The sequence below is a fragment of the Petaurus breviceps genome, unplaced genomic scaffold (genome assembly GCF_028583685.1).
Source record: "Petaurus breviceps papuanus isolate PSGF00001 unplaced genomic scaffold, PetGlider_PUasm1.0 100, whole genome shotgun sequence".
Classification (NCBI taxonomy): Eukaryota; Metazoa; Chordata; class Mammalia; order Diprotodontia; family Petauridae; genus Petaurus; species Petaurus breviceps.
This window is the reverse complement of record NW_027185573.1, coordinates 8,682,962-8,702,557: the sequence shown is the minus strand read 5'-3', so window position 1 is coordinate 8,702,557 and position 19,596 is coordinate 8,682,962. Positions and strand designations below refer to the sequence as shown.

The window sequence follows — 19,596 nt, the reverse complement described above, 5'->3', positions numbered from 1 at the left end:
TTGTATGTGTGCACTTCGTAATACAAGTTAAATGTTCATGTTCAAGACTCTAGTCTAACACCTTTTCTTTGGCTTCCTAAGGCATCTGTCTGAACTCTCAAAAGAAACCAATCAATAAGAAACTGTTTGAGAAGCTTGTAGGAGGGCATGATAATTGTTATGCGTATTGACCAATGGCAAATTATTCTTCTAGAGACAGCCTGAGCTGCCTTTTCAAGAAGCAGTTTTAATGCCTAAATGAAAATGACTAAAATAAAAATCAGCAGAAAATGGGAGATTATAATAACAAAGTCTAACTTTTGATGAGAATAGTGAAATATTGTAAAACTTATAACAAAGCAAATCATATTTATTTATCCTCACACCACATTATGGTATTTGTCAACAGGTAAGCGATAAAAACTAGTAAGTGCTTCCTGATGTAAAAAAATTAACTGCCAAAAAGCAGATTAACTCTTATTAGAAAAAAGAAATATAATAGTATTTATAAAGAAATACCAAATTAGCTACAAAACAGGATTAAATATGAAAACTATATTTTTATCAAGTTTTTCTGTCTTTGTGAAATTTCATTAAATTATCAAGTCATTTTCTTCTAGATGAACCCCCAGAGAAAATGTGCTAATGTTTTATTATCTGCTTCCAAATATTTCACAGTTAGGTCATTATTATTACATATGAAAGATTTTTTGAATGAGTTAGAAAGCTGGTAGATGTATTTATTATTTGCAGTTCCTCCCAGTTTCCTATACTAACATCAGCTTAAATATGGTAGGTGTTCAATAAATAATTAACTGTTTGCTACATTACTATTTACTTTTAAAACTTTAGTTGGATCTATATTATCTGCACTTAAATGCTTACTTCAATAACTGAGAAGCTCTAGGTTTTCATGAGTGTGGGTATTCCTACTCCTCTAATGGAGATGGCAATCCCTTCATACCCTAGTAGATGGCTTCATGAATTGTCAGTGAAAAAACCTGACCAGAGATATTCCCAAGATGGAAAGCAGAGCAACAGCCCAGCTCTCTTCATAGAATTTAAAAAAAAAAAAAAAGGAATACCAGAATGGAAAATGAATGTGAAATCCAAGGATAAACTATGGTAAACACAGATGTGCTGGATCACACTATGACCTAGACCCCAGATAATATCAATCAGTATCAAAGAAATCCCCACCATTCCCTACAGAAGGGAACAGAGGCTACTAGGCCCAACACCAAGTCCCAATTTGGGAAGTCAGAATGGAAGAAAGAATAAATAGAAGAAAATGTCAACAGAGAAATGTAGAGAAATATTGTAGAGCCAGGGAAACCCAAGGTACAAATTCAGAAGAGAATAACCCTCCCATCATCTACAAAATAACTTAATATCTGATGGTAAGACTCTGGCTTAGTGAGATTAGATTTACAATGAATGGCTTATGACAGATCTGTGTTCAAACCCATTCTAGCCTGGGAGGACCTGTCAGTTTACCCTTTACCAACAGTTTCTGAGATAAGCTTTTATTAACTAAACAATTATAAGACACAAACCTGGAAACCTCGGACAGACTTGCTATATTAAACTATCTACAACTACAGGCTGTCATGGGTACATTTTTCCTATAGTATAAATGACTGTATGTCAGTTAGGACACTGATTTCAGGACTGGTTTCTAATATTCCAAACTACTGCCTCCTGAGACAACAAAGAAGATGGATTGATTGATGCTACAGAATTGTGAGATTTAAGAAAAGAAAAATTCCCAATAAGTACACTATCAGTCATCGAGTAGAACAACCAAAAACTGTACATCTTGAAAATAATGTCCAATCTCAAATATGTCTGATCTCTGCCTCATTTGTTACCTAGCCTTAATCACTGAAGGGGTGTTGCCTCAGTCAAACTGATGTATTAAAGACCTTAGTTTAAAAAGGTCAAGATCTCCCACTGCAATCCAGGGCCATCTCCAGTTATCCCGATCTTTATTTCATAACTTGACCCAATTGGCTCCAGAGGAGAAAGTAAGGTTGGTGACTTTGCCCTTAAATCCAACTTACCACGTTCATGATGTCATGGTGCTTTTCGACAACAAAGGACAAATAACAACACATATAGCAGGCTAACTAAGAGACTACAACCCATGGAGGCTTGAGAAGTGGTGAAATAGATAGGGCAGGGCTCAGTACTAGCTCTACCACTAACTAGCTGAAAGCCCCTTTATCTTTATAGCCCTCAATTTTTAAATCCATAGAATAAAAAGATAATTACCAGATGAAACTTTAAGGTCCCTTGTAGTTCTAAAATCACTACGGTTATATGATTACATTGGGTGCACAAAATTTCTACCACTGGATTTGTCTAAAGCCAAAGGTAATATATAACCTCAAAAATGGCATTAAACTAAAAATATTTTAGAGTTTGTGTATTAATTATAGCAACTTTCAACTTAATTACAAGTATTTTTGTTCAGAAGCAATTAAAGATATTTATCACCATCTGTTACTAACATTACATTTCTGTGGGCTTATTTTATCAGTTACAATCTGTGATTATATATCCAGGAGAGTTATCCAAATGATTTTTTAAAACAAGCAAAAAATTTCTCTTTTTAAAAAAATATCTTAAAAATAAAGTTTACTTTCAGGGAACCATAATGATGGGAGAAGGCAGACATTAAGTATTGTACAAAAGGAGATGAAATACTGCTATAATAAGATGGGAAGATATGGGGAAGCATGGGGAAAATTAGGTAACTAAAATGAAATGAATTGTGGTTAAAATTCAATAAAAATAAAATTAAAAAAAATCTCAAGTATAGTTTTTTTTTTTACCATGATATAACTTTTCAACACTCAGAAATCATCCCCTAAAACTAAGAGTGAAATATTTGTCCTAAACCACCGAAATACAAAGGAATAGAACAGAGATGAATGGAAACAGGACAGAAGTGGCTCAAGACAGACAAGCATCTTTGTTTTGGCGGATGGATGTATCCTGTCATGGAAATTTATGAAGAAGAGTGGTATACTCAATAAGCATGAGGTGGTAATTTGAGAGATGAAGAGATATCCCATACTTCTACATAATTCCATCAATTTCTGTTCCCCTTTATTTCAGTGGTCAAGGAATGTTTATATAGATATATTCATGAATGTTCACATTTATTTAAGTGCACATATTTGTAAATGGTCAATTCTGGTCACTGTCATAATTTAAGGATTATAGGTGTAGCAGAGTCTGAAACAATACTCAAAGAAGCAGTATGGATTATCTGAGAACAAGATGGTACAAACAGAACATGCTGCCACATTGCAGATTCTGATAATGCTTCATAAAGACTGTTGGAAATCTTATGATGCCCTCACTCAGTTCTGTGTTTTGGTGTCATCTATGTCATAATTTTCAGGGCAGCTGGAGTCAGGCCTGGAGTCAGGAAGACCTGAGTTTAAATTCTGTCTCAGACATTTCCTATCTGGGTGACCCTGGGCAAATCACTTCACCCCATTTGCCTCAGTTTCCTTATCTGTAAAATGAACTGGAGAAGGAAATGGCAAACCACTCCAGTATCTCTGCCAAGAAAACCTGAAATGGGGCCATGAAGAGTTGGACACAACTGAAACAAGTGAGTAACAACAAAATGTCATGTTTTAGAAATTCCCTTCTTGGGGTTTCTAGAGCTAGTTAACAATAGCTCTGTATTATAAAATTAATGTAGGATTACTGCTACTACAGATGTCAAAACAACCTGTATCCACCAATTTAAAAATATTGCTAAGACTATTTTCTTTTAAAAAGTTGTATGGGAATGATCAGAATTGTTATTTTTACCTCTTACCTCAGAAGAAGCACTGTTTTTTGTACTTAACACCATATCTAAATTTAGCAACCATAATCCATTCTAAATTTCAGTTTAAATGCAAAGTGGTCCTTGATTGATTTCAATTCTGAGTACTAGCTTCTTCAGTCATTCTGGAATATTAAAATGCCACAGTTTTATTGTAATGATTTACTGATATGATGATAATTATGCCCTGAAATGAAAGTCTGGTCATTTTCTATTATCTTTTGTCATTTAAAAAAATAGGTAGGTCACAAAAATGCTTCTAAGCTCAAAGGGCCCCTTGATATTCTTGGAACACAGTTTAAAAAGAAAAGTTGTATTGCCTCAAATTATAAAACAGCAAAAAGCTCTAAAATTCGAAGACTCAGCAAGATGAGAAGATGGACTATCATTTTAATTGGTAGACAAAATAATAGAAGACAAAAGAATGACAGATTTAGAACTGTCCAACCTTTTCATTTTCAAGATGAAGAAATTGGGGTCCAGAAAGGTTAGTTATCTTGTTTAAGGTCACACAGCCAATAAATGGCAGAGTTGAGATCTGAACCCAAGGCCTGTGACTCCAAACTTGTCACAAAACCCTGTGAGTCAGGTAACTTCATTTTATTCATTTCAGTTACTGGCCCAGATGCTATTTTCCTCTGTATCTCTGAGCAGCAAGGTGGTTTGTCAGTTTTAAACTCAAAGATCACAGATAACAAAAATGCATAACTGAGATCAGATCTCAGAATTATATCTATCTATAAACACAATAAGTTATTACATATAATACATATTTAATATCTTTTAAAAATACTTTAAATAAGGGTGGCTAGGTGGCACAGTGAGTAGAGCACCGGCCTCGGAGTCAGGAGGACCTGAGTTCAAATCTGGCCTCAGACACTTAACACAAAAACTAGCCGTGTGGGCAAGTCACTTAACCCCAATTGCCCTCCAAAAAGAAAAAAAAAGCAAAAAAATACTTTAAATACCTTCTGGGTAGTCATCAAAGGGAAATGAAATATCTTATAAGCAATAGAAAAAATTCCCAAACTATCTCATTTTAATTTTCTGGAGTTTGAGAACTTATGTTACTTAGTCTTGATACTCTGAATGTCAAGACATCAGGATGAGTTCTCAAAAGTCAGGCAACTAAATTGAAAAAGAAATTTAATTTATGACTAATTACACACTACTACAGGTCAGTCCACTGATTAAATATGATAGTAACAAAACACAATGTGTTATCACTTACATAGAATTAACTGGTTTATTTTGGTTATTTTCCCTGGTTAGATAAGTTTTAAGCAACAATTTACACAAAAACAGGATAGTTAAAAATTTAGTATTAACTCTAAAAGGAAAGCTGCAACTGGTCAATTTGTTCATTATCTTAGCAAAGGCAACAGTAAGCAATAATTTCTTACCAGTCATTAAGATGTATAGAATACTGAACATAGCATTTGTCCATAAACTAGCACTAAACACTAGTTCTTAAAAACTTCTTTAGAAACTTCTGAAGCAATGTTGGTAAGTAATTATGCAACCTCTGCCCTTTCTGACCTAGCTAAGAGTAAGATTCCACAAAGTCTGCTCTGTAACCAAAATATTTAATCATGCAATGTTACATATTAGACCTGTGTCAATGCCTTATCCCCAACTAGACTGTAAGCTCTTTGAAAGTTGCTGTCTTGTATATCCCTAGGAAGCCTATCAAAGCAGGCTGCACACAGTAGGCATGTCATAGATATTTGCTATATATGGTGGTTTCTGGAAAGCCTGATGATGGGTACCCCCTGGCTCCCAAGGGCATCCTTCATCCTTTCTCAAGATTTTAGTACTTGGTTCATAGTTGGGCTCTATTCCAACTATCTTTATACTTGGGGATTTCAGTTTACATGCAAATATTCCATCAAATGCCAATTCATTAACCTCTTTAACTCCTGTGATGTATAACTTCACATCATCTCAACACAGAACCCTTCATGACCCACAAAGTTTACTTCTATGATTTCGTACTTCCTGCTTTCCCAGGCTATCCTCCTTTGTTCTGGCCTGATTTTTCTCCCTTTTAAATTCTGACTACAGCTAACTGGTTCAACTTTACACCATTCTCTATTCTTGAATCCTTTGTGCTCTTATCCTACTGTGGCTTATCTTTTGCTATTTCCCCTTCCCCTCCATGGATTACTCCCCATCATCTACTTTTTTGGCTCCTATTCATACATAAGTGGAAGAAGTCAGGAGATCATGCTGACCATTGCTAGGTGGCACAATGAATGGAGTGCTGGGACTGGAGTCAAGAAGGCCTGAGTTTAAATTTGGTTGCAGACACTTACTAGCTGTGTGATCATAGGCAAGTCACTTTACTTCTTTCAGCTTCAGTTCTTCAACTGCAAAATGGGGACAATAACATAACCTGCCTCACAGGGTTGTTGTAAGGACCAAAAAAGACAGAGCTTTGTTTTAAAAAATAGAAAAGGTTCAGTACAGTGTCTGGCACATAGTACGTACTTAATGTTTCTTTCCTTCTTTCTAATTTCAACTGGGTTCTCAATGCTGTATTTCATCCTTTATGCTTACTCTTCAATGATGAACTATTTCACTTTCACTGTAAACCTTTTCTTCTGTCCTCAAGTCAGCTAAACCACTTGTAATGGTAATGGAAATCAGAAGATCTTCCCTGATTCCTAATAGGCTGAAATGCGGTCACATGGAGCCTGTGGTGGGAGGAGCTTTCTGGGGGGTTGCTGCTGCTCCAGCAGGTCACATGGGACCAGGGGCCATATGTAGGAGGAATTAAGGGTGTTCACATATACAGGATGAGATATGGATGACTCATTTCACTGGCTACCACTTACCTCTTTGCATTCTGTCCAATTAGAACATAAGCTCCTTCAGGGCAGGGACTGTCTCAATTTGTACATTTGCAATTGTATCCTAAGTTGTTAGAACAGTACATAACACATAGCAGGTGCTCAATAAATGCTTTGCATGCACCTGTTCATTCCCCATATGCAATCAGCTGACAAATCTCAATGGTTCCATATCTATAACATTTTTTACACCGGTTCCCTTCTCTTTTCATAATGTAATTACTCTATTTTAGGACGCCATCAATCCTTGCTATTAGTGTCCCTGCATCTAGCCTCTCCTCTCTCAAACCAACCCTCCATACGGCTGCTAAATTGATACTTTTATTTTTTAAGCAGTTGGGGTTAAGTAACTTGCTCAAGGTTAGATGGCCAGTTATTTCTGGGTGTGGTGCCAAGTATCTGAGCCCAGATTCGATCCCAGGTCATCCCGACACTGGGGCCGGTGCTCTCACTCACTGTGCTACCTGGCCACCCCTAAATTGATATTCTTATAGCAAAGTTTTGACCATTTCATTAGCTTGCTCAAGAAGCTTCAGTGCTTCCTACTGCCTCTAAGATAAAAGAGAACCTGCTTTAGTATTTAAAACTCTTCACAATCTTGTTCCAATTTCCCTCCTGGATAATCTCATGTTGCTTTTCCTCAAGTAGTTGAACTAGCTTATTTGCTATTCCATATTCATGATATCCTACTTCTCATTTCTATACTTCTACAGAGGTTGTCCTGCATGTATTAGAATAATTGCCCTCATTATTTACCTCTTAGGGTAAGCTCAAGGACCACCTCATCCTGATCCCTCCCTCCAGCTCTTATTGGCCTCCCCATGAAATTACTTTTTATTTATGCAGTTTACATTTTGTATTTACTTGGGCATATGTTATTCTGTCCCTACTCCCCATTAGGAACAGAAGTTCTTCCAGGATACAGACCATTTCATTTCTCTTCCTGTATTACAGGACCTGGCAGATAGTAGGGCCAAAAAAAAAAAAAACCCCTCACTGATATGGAACTATGCCCCAAAAGCTGTTAGATTGTGGATATTCTGACTCAGCTATACCATACTAAGTCTGTATCTTCAAGGAGTTCAAAGAAAGAGGAAAAGGACACATATATACAATATTTACAGCAGCATTCTTAGTGGTAGCAAAGAAATGGAAACTAAGGAGGTGTGCCCTTGACTAAGAATGGCTACTATTACGTGAATGTAATGGAATACTATGGTGCATTCAGAAAGGATGAACAGACTGTTTCAGAGAAAACTAGAAGACTTGTATGAACTGATGCTCAGTTAAGTGAAAAGAATCAGGAAAAAAAAAACTTTATGTAATAACAAAAACAATATAAGAGAAATAATCCTGAAAGACTTAAGAACTCTGATCAATTCAATGACCAACCATGATTCTAGAGCTCTCATTATGAAACATGCTACCTATCCCCTGACATCCTAAGGTGATAGACTCAGGGTGCAGACTGAAACATGTATTTTGGTTTTGTCTTTTTGTTTGTTTTTAATGGGGAAAGGAAGCAGTAGAGGGCAGATTTTTGTTTGCTGAAAAAACAAAACAAAACAAAACAAAAACTGCTTGCTGTTCTTAAGAGGAACTTAAGATGATTGTTGTTGATAATGAAATGAGGTGCTAGCCAATACTCTTTACCATATTCCATCAATATGGTTAACTTTTGGCTAATATAGTATATGGTTATACTACATATAAGAATATATAGCAAGCATATAGGTAATATCTCTAGAGAAAACGTATTTACAGTAGTCCCTCTGTTGCAACTTAAATCTGCCTAATTTTAAGGACAGAAAGTAGACCTGAGTCTCAGACTTTCAAACTAGCCAGAAGGCCACCATGAGGTACCAGTGGCTAGAACAACAGCCATACTGACAATAACATCAATGGCACCATGCAGATGCAGTACTCCCACACAGCTCACCTCCACACCAAAGGGATGATCTTCCACCTTCCCAGACTCTGCTTCCGACATGGGGTTTTTTAAAGTCTGTAAAAAGAGAGCAGCTTTCCTTTTCCGCTCAGCCTGAAGCTGTTTTTCCTTTGACTCCTTGGAGGCTTGGGCCAGTTTTTCTCGGGCGGCAGCTGCAAGACGATCCTCTAGTTTTTGCTTTGCTTTGGAAACAAAAGAAAATATGGGCAATTTGTAGCAAGCCATCTTAGAAATGGAATGAAGTTTTCTCATACTTGATTTTTAACAAAAAAGGAAAAAGACACCTATAAAATAACGCACAGGGGTGGCTAGGTGGCACAGTGAATAGAGCACGGGCCCTCGAATCAGGAGGACCTGAGTTCAAATCTGGCCTCAGATACTTGTCACACTTACCAGCCATGTGACTTTGGGCAAGTCACTTAACCCCAACTGCCCTCCAAAAAGCAAAAAAAAAAAAAAGCACATTTAGCAAGTAAGTTTTAGTACAAAATTTTGTTTTTCTCTACTATGAAAACTGAATGCTAGCAGACTATACGATTCATTTAAATGCAAAGATATAACATTTCTTTTTTATAAAATATTTTCAAAAATTTATTTTTCTCTTTAAATTCTGAGTTCCATATTCTCTCCTACCTTCCCACACCCACCGAAAAGGCAAACAATACAATATCAATCATACAAAGTAAATAATGCAAAACATACTTCCATATTAGCTATACGTATATATGTATATTTTAGAAAAGCAAGAAAAATAAAGTGAGGAAATTATACTTCAATTTGCACTAAGAGTTCATCTGTTCTTTTACTGGAAGTGGACAGCATTTTTTCATCATAAGTCCTCTGGAACTATACTGGATCACTATATTGATCAGAGTAGTCAAGTCTTTAAAAGATGATTATCACCATAACATTGCTATTACTACACACAATGATCTCCCAGTTCATTTCATTTTACTTTCCATCAGTTCACTATAGGCTTTGCCACATCTTTTTGAAACCACCCCAACCTTGTCATTTCCCACAGGACAATATACTCCATCTTAACCACATAACTTGTTCAGCAATTCCCTGATGGATGATTATCACCTCAATTTCCAATTCTTCGCCACCACAGAAACAGTTGCTATAGATATTTTTGTACCTATAGGTCCTTTTCCTTTTTTGGATCTCTTTGAGATATAATACTAGGTCAAACAGTATGCACACTTCTATAGCCCTTTGGACACAGTTCCAAATTGTTTTCTAGAATGTTTGGATGAGTTTACTACTCTACCAACAATTCATTAATTTACCTATTTTTCTCTCATCCCTTCCAACATTCGTCATTTCTGGTAGGTGTTAGGTGGTACTTCAGAGACGTTTTAGTTTGCTTTTCTTTAATCATCAATGACTTAGAGAATTTTTTTCCCATATGACTACAGGTGGCTTTTATTTCTTTTTCTAAAAACTGCCTGTTCAAACCCTTTGACCATTTATCAAGGGGGAAATAGCTCTAATTTTTATAAATTTGACTCAGTACTATACTCAGTATGTATTTGAGAAATGACTTTATCAGGGACTTCAGATTACCAGCAGTGGTGGTTTCCAGAATTATCAACCCATAGATGCTAAGGACAAAGTGAGAGGTCAGTGCAGTGTGGATTTTGGGATCCAGTAGTTTGGGATTGCGGTCGGCCTTTATCCCCTGGAGGGAGAAGCTGTTGAGGTGCTGCGGCTGTGCAGCTGCTGCCACATGGCAGCTTCAGCTCCTGGCCTGCAGACTGTAGGGGGACCAAATGACCAGTATGAGGGGTAATAACTCTTGTTTTAACCTGCTTGGAGCTGGATTGCGGTCTAGGGTGGAGGTCCTGGGGTGTGTGACCAGCTTGCCAGAGTGTGTGGAAGCTTCAGAGAGGGCACCCAACTAATACCTTCAGCAGCCAACGAAGCTCCCTTGTCTGGTAGTAGAGTCCTACTGTGGCAAATAGCCCAAAATTCAAGTAATTGAGTGAACATTAGTAAACGAGGGAAGCAAAGCAAAGAGAGGAATCTAACATTAGATTCCTACTTTGGGGACAAAAAGGATCAAAGCATGGAACAGGAGGAAGACAGTGAAGTCAGAACTCCTGTACCAAAAGCTTCCAAGAAAAATATGAATTGGTTACAGGCCATAGAGGAGCTTAAAAAGGATTTTGAAAACCAAATAAGAGAAGTGGAGGAAAAATTAGGAAGAGAAATGAGAATGATGCAAGAAAATTATGAAATGAGAGTCAACAACCTGACTGAAGAAAATAACACCTTAAAAATAGACTAACTCAAATGGCAAAAGAGGCTCAAAAAGGCAACGAGGAGAAGAATGTCTTAAAAAGCTGAATTTGCCACATGGAAAAAGAATCTCAAAAGCTCACTGAAGAGAATCATTCTTTCAGAATTAGATTGAAGCAAATGGCAGCTAGTGACTACATGAAAAATCAAGATACTATTAAAAAGATCCAAACAATGAAAAAAATAGAAGGCAATGTGAAATATCTCACTGGGAAAACCACTGACCTGGAAAATAGATCCAGGAGAGATAATTTAAAAATTATTGTACTACATAAACCATTCTAGAAAGCCATGATAAAAAAAAAGCTAGAAATCATCCTTCAAGAAACTCTCTGATGTTTTAGAACCAGAAGGCAAAATAGAAGTTGAAAGAATCCAACGATCACCTCCCTAAAAAGATCCCAAAAAGAAAACTCCTAGGAATATTATAGCCAGGTTCCGGAATTCCCAGATCAAGGAGAAAAGATTACAAGCAGCCAGGAAGAAACAATTTTAATATTGTGGAAACACAATCAGGATAACACAGGATCTGGCAGCTTCTACACTGAGGGATCGAAGGGCTTGGAATATGATATTCTGGAGGGCAAAGGAGCTGGAATTAAAACCAAGAATCACCTACCCAGCAAAACTGAGTATCATGTTTTAGGGGAAAATATGATCATTCGGTGGAATAGAGGACTTTCAAGCATTCTTGATGAAAAAACCAGAATTGAATAGACAATTTGACATTCAGATACAAGAAGCAAGAGAAGCATGAGAAGGTAAACAGGGAAAAGGAATCATAAGGAACTTATAAAAGTTGAACTATTAACATTCCTACATGGAAAAACAATAATTGTAACTTATGAAACTTTTCTGAGTATGAGAATAATTGAAGGGAATAGAAATATATATATATACACATACATATATATGTCTATACAGGAGGGTATATGGGCGTATGAATACATATGTAAATGTGTGTATATATGTGTACAGGTGTACATAGATAGAGGGCACAGGACCAGTTTAATGGGAAGGGATGATAATTAAAAGGTGAAATTAAGAGGTGAGAGAGGAATATAATGAGAGGAGATGGGGAGAGACAGATTGGGGTAAACTATCATATAGAAGAGGTAAGGGAAAATGGTTACAATGGAGGGGAAGAACAGGAAGTCAAAAGGGAATGGGGTCAACCTTATTTTCATTGAATTTGGCTTAGGGAGGGAATGACACACACTAAATAGGGTATCTCACCCTACAGGAGAGTAGGGGGGAAGGCTATGAGAGGGGAGATGATGGAAGGGAGGGCAGGCTGGGGGAGAGGGAAGTTGGAAGCACCCACTTTTGAAAAGGGACAGGATCAAAGTAGAGAACAGAACAAGTGGGAGGTGGGGCAGGATGGAGGGAAATATGGTCAGTCTTTTACAATAAATCTACTATGGAAATGTTTTGCATAGCTACACATGTACAACCTATATTGAAATTCCTTATCTTCCCAGTAAGGGTGGGTGACAAGGGAGGAAGGGAATGAAACTGGAATTCAAAGTTTTAAAATCAAATGTTTAAAAAAAAATTATATATATACTATTATCAGTATTTTTTTTTTTACATGTAAATAAGAAATAAGATATACAGGCAATGGGGCATAGAGATCCACTGTGTTCTACTGGAAAGTTGGAAGGGGTATAGGAGAAGATATGGAAGAGAGCAGATTGGAGGAGGGGATATCCAGTGGGATTGCTATTTTGGGGTGGTGGGTAGGGGAAGACAATTTGTAACTCAAAATCTTGTAGAAATGAACGATGTAAGCTAGAAGTTAATAAAGCATTTGATAAAAAACAAGAAAAACTTTAATACATTTTTTGCTCTGTAGGTTTCACAAAATAAACTTCCCAATTCATTGCCTTAAAAAAAAGACTTTATCAGAGAAACTTACTATAAACATTTTTGATTATTACTTCATTGTCTACAGTACATTTTAGCATAATGCAATTTCTCTCAAGGGATCATGACTTTCAGGAAGTCCAGTAATTCTTATATTATCTCTCCTTGATCTATTTTCCAGTTCACTTGCTTTTCTGATATTTTACATTTTCCTCTATTTATTCATTTTTTAAACTTTTTTTTTGTTTCTTGATGTCTTATAGAATCATTAGCTTCCACCTACCCAATTCTAATTTTTAAGGAATCATTTTCTTTAGTGAGTTTTTGTACCTCTATTTTCATCTGGACAATTCTTTTTTTTTAAGAAGTTTTTTTCTCCAGTGAATTTTTGTGACTCTTTTGCCATTCAGGTCAATTCTGTTTTTAGGTGTTATTTTCTTCAGTGTATTCTTCAGTGTTTCTTTTACCAAGCTGTTAATTCTTGTTTCATAATTTACTTGTATCACTCATTTCTTAATTTTTCCTCTACCACTTTAACTCTCCCAGACATTCTTATTGGGCTTGGGTTCAATTAGCACTTTTTCTTTGAAAGTCTTCTTATATAAAATGGCTGATTTGGTAATGTTTTCCATGATTACACATGTATAACCTATATCAACTCGATATAGAACACACCTCGGGGGGAGGAGAGGGAGGAATATAAGTTAGAACTCAAAACTTTTCAAAAAAAGCATTTTTCTTTGAGGCTTTGTTTAAAGCTGTTTCAACATTGTTGCTGTCTTCTGAGTTTATGCACTGGTCTTCCTTGTTACCATAGTAACCTTTTATGGTCAAATTCTTCCTCTTTTTTGTTTGCTCATTTTTCCAGCCTATTTCTTGAGTTTGAACTTTATATTAAAGTTGGGGTTTAACTGTCCCAAGGTTAGAGGGTTTTGCAAATTTTTATTACTTCCAAGGTGGTATGACCCTAGGAGAAGTATAGTCACTGCTGTCCTGGTCTGCACTGTGGTCTTTGTCCAAGAAGGGCCCTTTGTCCCCTTCAGTCACAAGTGCTAGTGCTTTCTTTGCCTTGGAATTGTGACCAGGGCCCCTTTTGCCTTGTGACAGACCCCCAATGCTCCTATCTACCTGGAACTGACATCCAGATGTATGTATGGTCAATATAATTTCTAATCAGTGCCAGCAAGGGGTCCTCTGTTATCTCTTTCTTACCAGTTGTCTGACCCCCCTTACCATCTCTGGGCTGAGAACTCCTGCTGTTGTTGATACCATGTGTATGGGCACCAGACAGGCTTCCATCCCAGTGTCACAAACTTCTCCTGCTCACCTATGTTTTCTTAGGTCAGAAAAATTTCTCACCCTGACCTTTAGTTGACTCTGCCACTAATTTAATTTGAGGCATTATGTTAAAGTTGTTTGGAGGGAAATGTTGAGAAAGTTCAATGGAACTGCCTCTAATTAACCATCCTGGCTCTTAAAGTACTCCATATAGCATTTCCAATAATAGTATCTACCATTTATGTAGCTCTTTACATAAACAGTATCTCATTTGATCCTCTTACAACCCTGGGAAAGGTATTATTATTATAATGGTTAAGTAATTTGCCCAAGGTCACATAGTTGATAACTGTCTGAGGCAAGATTTCTACTCAGGTCTTCCTGACTCTAGGCCCAGAGCTAAACCCGCTCTACAACCTACCTTACTTTCTATTTTCTATTATGTAAAAATTAATCATTAAACTAAAATTAAATCATTTTTTGAATGTTTCTAAATTTATGTTTTTGACATTTTGTAACCCAAATTTAGGAATGCTAAAGGCAATTTAGAACAGTTCCATACAGTACATATAGCTACAAACTGAAAAATCAAATTCAGAATGATTATCATTATACCATGCTCATAACAAATCAATTATTATTCTATGAGAAGTATTTTGTTCCATTGTTCCAAATGATTCAATACCTTGTTTATCTTATACAAACACTTGTAAAAGTACATGACCTTGGGGCAGCTAGGTGGCACAGTGAATAGAGCACCAACTCTGGAACCAAGAGGACCTGAGTTCAAATTCAGTCTCAGACACTTAACACTTACTAGCTGTTTGACCTTGGACAAGTCACTTAACCCCAATTGCCTGGCCTTTCCCCCACCAAAGGAAAAAAGAAAGACAAAAGTACATGATTGTAAAGTTTTGGGGTAAAATTCATGAGGATAGAGTTTAATATAAAATCTTGATAGTAAAATTAACATGCTAGAAATTGCCTTTTTACAAATGTCATTTGCTCCACTCACCTTAATACAGAAAAAAACTACAAAATAATAATAAATAAATATAAAATATAAGTAAATATAAACTATTAAATAATAAACAATATTGTTTTTCACTTGAAAATAAAAAATGAATTAACTACTTTGAGATCTCCAGCATAATTGGATTTGCTAGTCTCTGCTAAATTTTTTTCTAGACTTCTTTAGACTGAACTGTGAATACTAAGTGATGTCCCACGAAAAGTTGTCCGTTAGTACTGATCTGCTAGGGAGCAATGTTCTTCATATTCTTCATACTGTGAAGTAATTTATATGTATAGGAATAAGTAGGAGACTTTCAGTTGTTTTGTGGTAAGACAATTCATAAAGATAAATCCCATTCTGGAACAGGGATATAACTAGGGAAAAAAGCCTGAAGGTTTCACCCCACAATAGCAATTAAAACAAAACAATGCTTTGTCCATTAGAGCTCTTTTCAATACATATTAACTTGCTGTACTTATGGATGCTAATGTGACTAATTTCAAAACAAAATTTTAATGGGAACAAAGACTATACTTGACTGAGCAGCTGTAGGCAAAAATGATATGGAACTTTGAAAATATGTTTATGAATGCATATAACTTCTAGTTGAAAAAAAAATCCGTAAGAAACCAGGAATATTTCTGATAGTTTTGTCTTCTAAGGCTCCTAGGTTTTATCATAGCAAATAGCTATTTTTGATTTATCTCACATATATGTAATGCCTATTTTCCCAGGGAGTTAAATATTCAACTACCTACCTTGCTTGGCTTCCAACTCCTCTTGGGTAAGCTGAGGCTTTTTCTCCTCAACAACTACGCAGGGTGTGACAAGTGCTGGGTTGGGGTTTGCAGAACTACTAGAGCTCTCTTGGCCTTCCTTGCCCTCTTCATCATCATCATCACTGTCATCATCTAGCTTAACACGATTTTTTTCCAAGGGAAGCAGATCATTTTCTTTCGCCTTGATTGCAAAGCTTATTGGAGCAAATGAAGCTATGAAGAAAAGATGAAAATTTAAATGTTTTTTTAAGATTCCAGCAAAAAGAGTTAAAAATTTTCACTGGACTGATTATCCACTTCAAAAGAAAAAGTCTATAGAAAGGTATATATCACCTCTTATTTTTCAACCTCAGTCACTACCTAAGAACCTTTTTTAGTATAAGTATATCTATATAAGCTTTTTATAACAGAACAATGAAGCTTTATGATAGCAAAAATTCTATCAAGAATTTCTGAAACTCAGGATAATTTATCACTTTCTTTTTTAATTGTTACCCAAGAATCCTCCCATTAGCTCACGTCTCTCTCGTTTCTCACCTTATCCTTTATCCTACCAACCACTGGTACTTAGAAAAATAAACTTATGAGAAAATTTGAAGTCCCAAGGTTTAGTTCTAAGAAATCTTTTTTTTCTTTCCTTTCCTTTTACAATTTCTAGACTAGTTATTCACATACTTAAACAGTTATCAAGAGCTAACAGTAGTTAGTCTTGATAAACAATATAATCTTACTAAAAATGGCTACTGCTATTCATGGTGGATTATTAAAACAACAACAAACCAAAACACCAAACCAGGGGATTATATAACTGTAGTAAAGAGAAAATTCAAATACACTCAAAACACAGCCAACATCACAATACGTGCTTATTTAAAATAATTTTCTTTCTTCAAAACCTAATCCAGGTGTACCTCCTTTATGAAACTTTGATTGCCACAAAGAGAAATGACTCCTCCTACTTGGAATCTCTCCAAAAAATGATTAACTTGTCCTATAACCCTATTTATAGTATGGCTCATAAAACTGTTTCTTGGTTCACTTCTCCCCCTCCCCCAATCAGATTATATATATGCTGGGGGGCAAGGACTGTAGTTTTTCATTTTTGTATCTTCAGTACCTAGCACAGTGCACTGGCATCTGTCATTTACTACATGTTTATTAAAAGCAATCAAGTGATTTGCAGGATACAGCATTGTAGAACATTTTAACATCATAGCTCTTGGAAATGTAGGACCAGTCCATTAAAGTGACAATGCTGAGCTATAGCATATACTCTGAAATAACAAAAGAAGCATTACGAAGGCCAAGAATCATCCCCTTGTACAGATAAAAAAGAAAACATTAAATAACAATATCTATATAGACTACAATGTTATTCAATTTGTACAGATCATTCACTTTATAGTATTTTAGACTAGGCATGCTGCTATTCACACTAAAACTATATCCTCTGGGATCAATAACTTAAAAGAGAGTAAATCTTTTGTAAGGTATGACACGTGACCTGAAATTAACCCTTTACTATTTGTACACTCTCTTTAAGCAGTGCTGGTCAGAAAGCCCACAGCATAGAAGCCAAAAAAACTTGTTCAATGGTAAAGACATATCAATAGTAAATATTCAATAGTGAAAGAAGGAAAACAACGTCTTCTGAAAATGTCCAGTAAAAAGTGAGGAAGCAATTCTAAAGCCAAGTCTTTCTTCCCCAACTAGAGTACTAGGAACCACAACCAACAGTAAAGACTTAGGTTCCTGGAGATGTCACCTCTTCTATTTTTTATCTATACTTGTTCCTTCAGGGTAGGGACTTCATCAAAGCTAACAGGTAATTTATCATTACTCTTTTTTTTGGGAGGGCAATTGGGGTTAAGTGACTTGCCCAAGGTCACATGGCTAGTTTTTGTGTTAAATGTCTGAGGCTGGATTTGAACTCAGGTCCTCCTGACTTCAGGGCTGGTGATCTATTCACTGTGCCACCTAGCCACTCCTATCATTACTCTTCTGCAAAAGAAAGAACACTGCAGAAAAAATCAGAGAATCTCAAAAATTTGTAGAAGCAGCAGTAGCAAATGGTGCCAAATAGCCAACTGATTTGGGAATTAACACTTATTTATGGCAAACATCATATAAAGAAGTTATTACATGTGTTTTGCTTTGGCTCTTTGTGTTCTCTAATTCACTGATAAATTATCTTTTCTTTATGGATTTCATGTATGAAAAGTATTTCAGGAGTTCAAGAGCTAATTCTTTTACATTAAAATTACTTCTACTATTTATCTAAAGAGCTGCATTTCCCCCAGAGCCAAAAGCACTCGTTTGACATCTGAACAACATGAGTAACTGACACAAAAAAGCAATGTAAGACCATTCTACAATAGATAAGTGATCAAAGGATATGAACAATTTTCAAAAGACAAATTATAAACTATAAACAACCATGTGAAAATATGCTCAGAATCTCTAGAATTGCTGATGCTGTTCTACTACCACTACTATCATTAATTAAAAACGATACAATCATAATCATTTATATAGAACCTACTATGTTCCAGGCACTGTGCTAAGCACTTTACACATATGATCTCATTTGATCTTCGCAGCAACCTGTGAGTTACGTACTATTATTATCCCCATTTTACAGATGAGGAAACTGAGGCAGACAGGTGAAGTGAATTGCCCAAGGTCACATAACTAATAAGTGTTTAAGGCTGGATACGAACTCAGGTCTTCCTGGCTCCAGCCCTAGCATTACATCTGTTCTGCTACTTTTATCTCACACTATAAACTGGCAAAAATGACTAAAAATGGAAAGAGTTAATGTTGTAGTGGCGACCATGGATGCTAATACAACAGTAATGTAACTGTGAAGTAGTTCATCTATTTGGTACATAAACTTGGAATTTTACAAAAGAAATGACTCAATAGTTTGCATACATTGGCCCCACACTTGTACTTGGGTATATAGATCTTAAAGAAGTCAAAGAGAGAAATACAATGCCCAATACACAAAACAAAACAGGCAGTGTCACAGCTCCTCCCAGTTTGGCCTTGCTCTACTTTCCCAGATCTAATGCTATTCCCTTGTAAGGACTCTGTGTTCCGACCACATGGACTGACCTGTGGTTTCCCATCACAATATTCATTTCCCATTCCTGTTCTGTTGCAAAGGTTTGTCCCTTCCTATTATTACTGACATGTTCTCTCAACTTTAGATCCCTTCAAGGCTCAGTCCAAGGTTGCCTCCTTGAAGAAACCTTTCCTAAACCTATTGCTATTAGTGACCTATCTCCCAAAACTATGTTGTACTGACATGTAGTATTTACTTATCTTCCCAAACACAGATCAAATGCTGTTTTCTTAATCATCCTGATCAATGAAATCCATTTGTGAACACTTTTGCTTTATATAGATATTGTATTCCTCCAGTAAAATTTGTACTTTTTTTGCCTTTTGGAGGGCAACTGGGGTTAAGTAACTTGCCCAAGGTTACACGGCTAGTGTTTTGGTGTGGGTGTTAAGTGTCTGAGGCCGGAACTGAATTTGGGTCCTCCTGACTCCAGGGCTGGTGCTTTACTCGCTGCACCACCTAGCCACCCCAAAATTTGTTTTTTTTTTTTAAAGTGTTTTGTTTTGTTTTGACTTTGTAACCCTAGTGGCTAAAAGAATACTTCACACAGAGGAGTCATTTAATCGATGCTTTATTTAAGTTAGTCTACCATACAAAA

The 19,596-nt window shown here is 36.2% G+C and overlaps 1 protein-coding gene across 6 annotated transcripts in view; it reads right to left on the bottom strand.

Moving 5' to 3' along the window:
- The window catches only part of LOC138171995 (splicing factor, suppressor of white-apricot homolog), a 126,107-nt gene that overhangs the window by 32,669 nt on the left and 73,842 nt on the right, over positions 1-19,596 (bottom strand). For 5 of the 6 annotated variants that reach the window (XM_069101941.1, XM_069102585.1, XM_069103862.1 and 2 more), the window contains exons 12-13: positions 15,851-16,084; positions 8,621-8,811 (exon numbers count right to left, since the gene is read on the bottom strand). In XM_069101941.1, the coding sequence (XP_068958042.1) occupies positions 8,621-8,811; positions 15,851-16,084 (425 nt within the window). The remainder of the gene's footprint in view (positions 1-8,620; positions 8,812-15,850; positions 16,085-19,596) is intronic. The other variant, XM_069103235.1, reaches the window with a different exon arrangement.